A 3,694-nucleotide genomic window follows, 5' to 3' on the forward strand; every position below is an offset into this window, starting at 1 on the left:
CTGTTGGCGATGATTAATATTTTCGCCCTTTCTTTTTGGATTTTGTATATGTTAGTGGCGATGTAGTTTCCGCCTTTGTTGATTTATTTTGTATGAACTAAAGATGACTTAACCGTTTATATGCATTGTGTTATTCAGGAAATTGTGAATCAGGTTAAGTTATCATTCGATAACGATAAGTTGATTTTCCGCATTTGAGTTACTTAAAGTGATGTCCCGGAAAAGGAAGGTTTTAAAAAGGAAACAATTTTATACAATCTATTTATTCAAGAAAAAAAATTTTACCCATTTTTCCGCAATGTTTTTTAGAAGTATTTTTCGGGGCGTTACAAGAAGTAGAGCTCAATAGAAGAGAGATTGAAGGCTATTGAAGGGGCCAATTGTCTGGATCTGAAGAATGCTTTTGAGATGTGTTTGGTGCCCGATGTGGTACTCCCACCCAAATTCAAAGTGCCAGAGTTCGAAAAGTATAATGGGACCACTTGCCCCAAAAGTCATTTGCACATGTACGCTAGGAAAATGTCAGCATACCATGGGAATGATAAGTTGTTGATCCACTGCTTTCAAGACAGTTTGGTGGGGGTAGCTATGAACTGGTACATCTGTTTGGAGAAAACACATATCAGGACCTTCTTGGATCTATCCAATGCCTTCATCAGACAATACAAGTACAACGAAGATGCTGCACCGGACTCAACTATAGAATATGTGTAAGAAACCATATGAGAATTTTAGAGAATATGTTCAGCGTTGGAGGGGACTAGCATCCCAAGTCCTTCCGCGATTGGAAGAGGAGGAATAACTGTCGATCTTTATCGACACTCTGCAGAATCCATATTATGAACGCCTCATAGGAAGCGTGGCGACCAACTTTAATGCTCTTATCAAAGTAGGGGAGAAGATAGAATGAGGTATCAAGAACGGGAATATTTCTGATGAAGGTTCAAGCTCTAGTAAGAAGCCCACTTTCATGAAGAAAAAGGAGGCAGAAACTCATTTCATTGATGTCGAGCCAAAGAAGTTCCAGTCCCGGAACAATAACCAAAACAATCATCATGCGCCCTCTTGCTTTGCACAGAACCACAATCAATGCCAAAACCAAACACAGAATCAAACAACCCATAACCCCCCTCCTCCAAACAATAACACACACCAACCCCGACAAGGCTATACTCATTACCCCAGAAACAATAACCATAACCAGTAAGAAAGGAGAGCACCCGTGTTTGACCGGATCCCGATAACCTATACAGAGCTTTTCGCATATCTGCTAGGGCAGGGGATGATCACACCAATCCATGGAAGAGTCTATGAGAACCCTGGGCCATGGCACAATGAAAATGTCAACTGCGCTTACCACTTTGGGGCAATAGGACATTCGGTAGAAGAGTGTAGAGCCTTCAAGTACAGAGTTCAGGACCTCATTAATGCTAAGCGGATAGATTTCCGAGAGACAAGACCCAACATAACTGGAAATCCTCTACCAAACCATAGAAATCAAGGAGTGAATGTTATTCTGGAGGAGAGCAAGGTTGTAATTGTTGGCAAAGTTGATGATGTGAAGATGCCCATGAGTTTTGTCTTCCAAGAGATGTGTAGGCAAGGTTTGGCGGAGGTTGTTGTCCAAGAGTCAGATAACAGTGACATAAAGAGTTGTGAGATGCATGGCCGTGTGGGCCACAGTTTGGAGGATTGCAAGGAGTTCAGGTTGCTTCTCCAGAAGATGATGGACTTGAAACTAATTGCCATAGGCGGAAGATCTCAGTGTTATGGAATTAATGTCTTAGAGAAACACCAAAATGAGGTACCTGTATTCATACGCACGTATGAACCCGTGATAAATCCACCTGGGGGCATTCAAACATACTTCAATCAGCATCAATGGGAACCATTCATTCGACAAATGGAACCCGTAATAATAGGGGAGCAAGGCCCATTCCCTTATGAGTGAGATAAAGCAGTGCCTTGGATTTACAAAGAGGGACCAATGGGGAATCCTTCTATAGTTACCAACATTGCAGGAAGTAGCAGAATCACAAGGTCGGGACGTATCTATGTTCCACCAGAGATAGAAAGGGGTCCATCTGGGGCCACTAAAGATAAAAACAAAGAAAAAGTGCTAGAACCTACAGAAAAGGAAGTTGAGGTGGCCTTACCAGAGGGGGTGCCAAATGAAGAGGCTTGTGAGTTTATGAGGTTCATCAAGCAAAGTGAACACAAGGTAGTGGACCAGCTTAATAATACTCCAACAAGAATATCTTTGTTATCCTTATTAATGAACTCTGAGGCTCACAGGAATATGTTGCTAAAAGTATTGAACCAGGCTCACGTCAACCACGACATTACAACTGACAGATTTGTGGGGATAGTCAACAACATTGTAGCGGACAATTACATATCCTTTTGTGACCAAGAGATACCTCCTGAGGGCACCGAACATGTTCGCCCCCTGCATATCTCGGTAATGTGTAATGACTGTGTGATTGGTAAATTCCTCCTAGACAATGGGTCGTCTCTGAATGTCATGATGAAGCAGACTTTCTCTAGATTGCCAGTAGACGCCTCCTGCTTGAGGGCCAGCTCAATGATTGTTAAAGGTTTTGATGGGTCTCGTAGAGATGTGATGGGGGAGATGGAGTTACCGATCAAGATAGGACCATGCACATTTAACATTTTGTTTCATGTAATGGATATCAATCCGACGTATAGCTGCTTGTTGGGACGTCCATGGATTCACTCTTCAGGAGCAATATCATCTACCCTGCATCAAAAGGTAAAGTTTATAGTTGATGGAAGGTTGATAACAGTTTCAAGGGAAGAAGATGTGATGGTATCTCAACCATTTGACGCCCGCTACGTCGAGGTGACTGAAGAGGCATTGGAAACATCATTCCAAGGCCTCGAGATTGCAGACACCACATTTATGATAGAAGGTGCACCATCGCTGAACCCTTATCCATCAGATGCTTATCTCGTGGTGGCAAAAATGATGAGCCGCGAGGGGTATCGATCCGGTAGAGGATTGGGAAAGTATGGACAAGGCTGCAAGGAGATCCTAATACCCAAAGCTGATAAAGGTCGATATGGCTTAGGGTATAAAGCCACTCGCGAAGACAAACTCCAAATTATAGAAGCAAGGAAAAATGGTCGTGTGGTTCGGCTGGGGCAGTTCAGAAATGAGGTTGTGGCAAAACTTCCCATACCGCACATCAACCAAAGCTTTGTCGCTAGCGGTACCAAGATCTCAGGAATGGTGGCCATCATAGAAGAAGAAGGAATGGAGGAGGAGTTCGGGTTCGTGTACGTGTGTCCCTCTGGCACCTATTTGAAGAATTGGAGTGAAGAAGCGCATGCATCAGTTTCACTAGAACCAAAGTAATAAATAAATGTAATCTTTTAGCTATGCCCAAGGCTATTAGACATTTTTATATTTTTCAATAAGGGATCATATGTTTCAGTACTTTCAAAATTAATAAAGATCAATCTTTTCGATCATATCAATTTGTCTATTTTGCATTTTTTATTATTCATTGCATGCTGAAAGAAAAAACAAATCTATGGGGAGCTGACTCGGTCATCCCCGTGTTGCAGATCCAATAGCGACTCTGAAAATGAGGGCCATGTTGGTGAGCCCTCCTCCAGACCTGACCAACCCATCAACCAAGTGGAAGATGACAGTGATGATGATGAATGA

At 42.5% G+C, this 3,694-nt stretch overlaps 1 protein-coding gene across 1 annotated transcript; it reads left to right on the forward strand.

Moving 5' to 3' along the window:
• On the forward strand, positions 1,988 to 3,694 carry LOC109346986. Its single transcript, XM_019586726.1, has 2 exons — positions 1,988 to 3,375; positions 3,592 to 3,694. The coding sequence occupies exons 1-2, from the start codon at positions 1,988 to 1,990 to the stop codon at positions 3,692 to 3,694; spliced, it is 1,491 nt and encodes a 496-aa protein (XP_019442271.1).

The sequence above is a fragment of the Lupinus angustifolius genome, chromosome LG05 (assembly GCF_001865875.1).
Source record: "Lupinus angustifolius cultivar Tanjil chromosome LG05, LupAngTanjil_v1.0, whole genome shotgun sequence".
Lineage (NCBI taxonomy): Eukaryota > Viridiplantae > Streptophyta > Magnoliopsida > Fabales > Fabaceae > Lupinus > Lupinus angustifolius.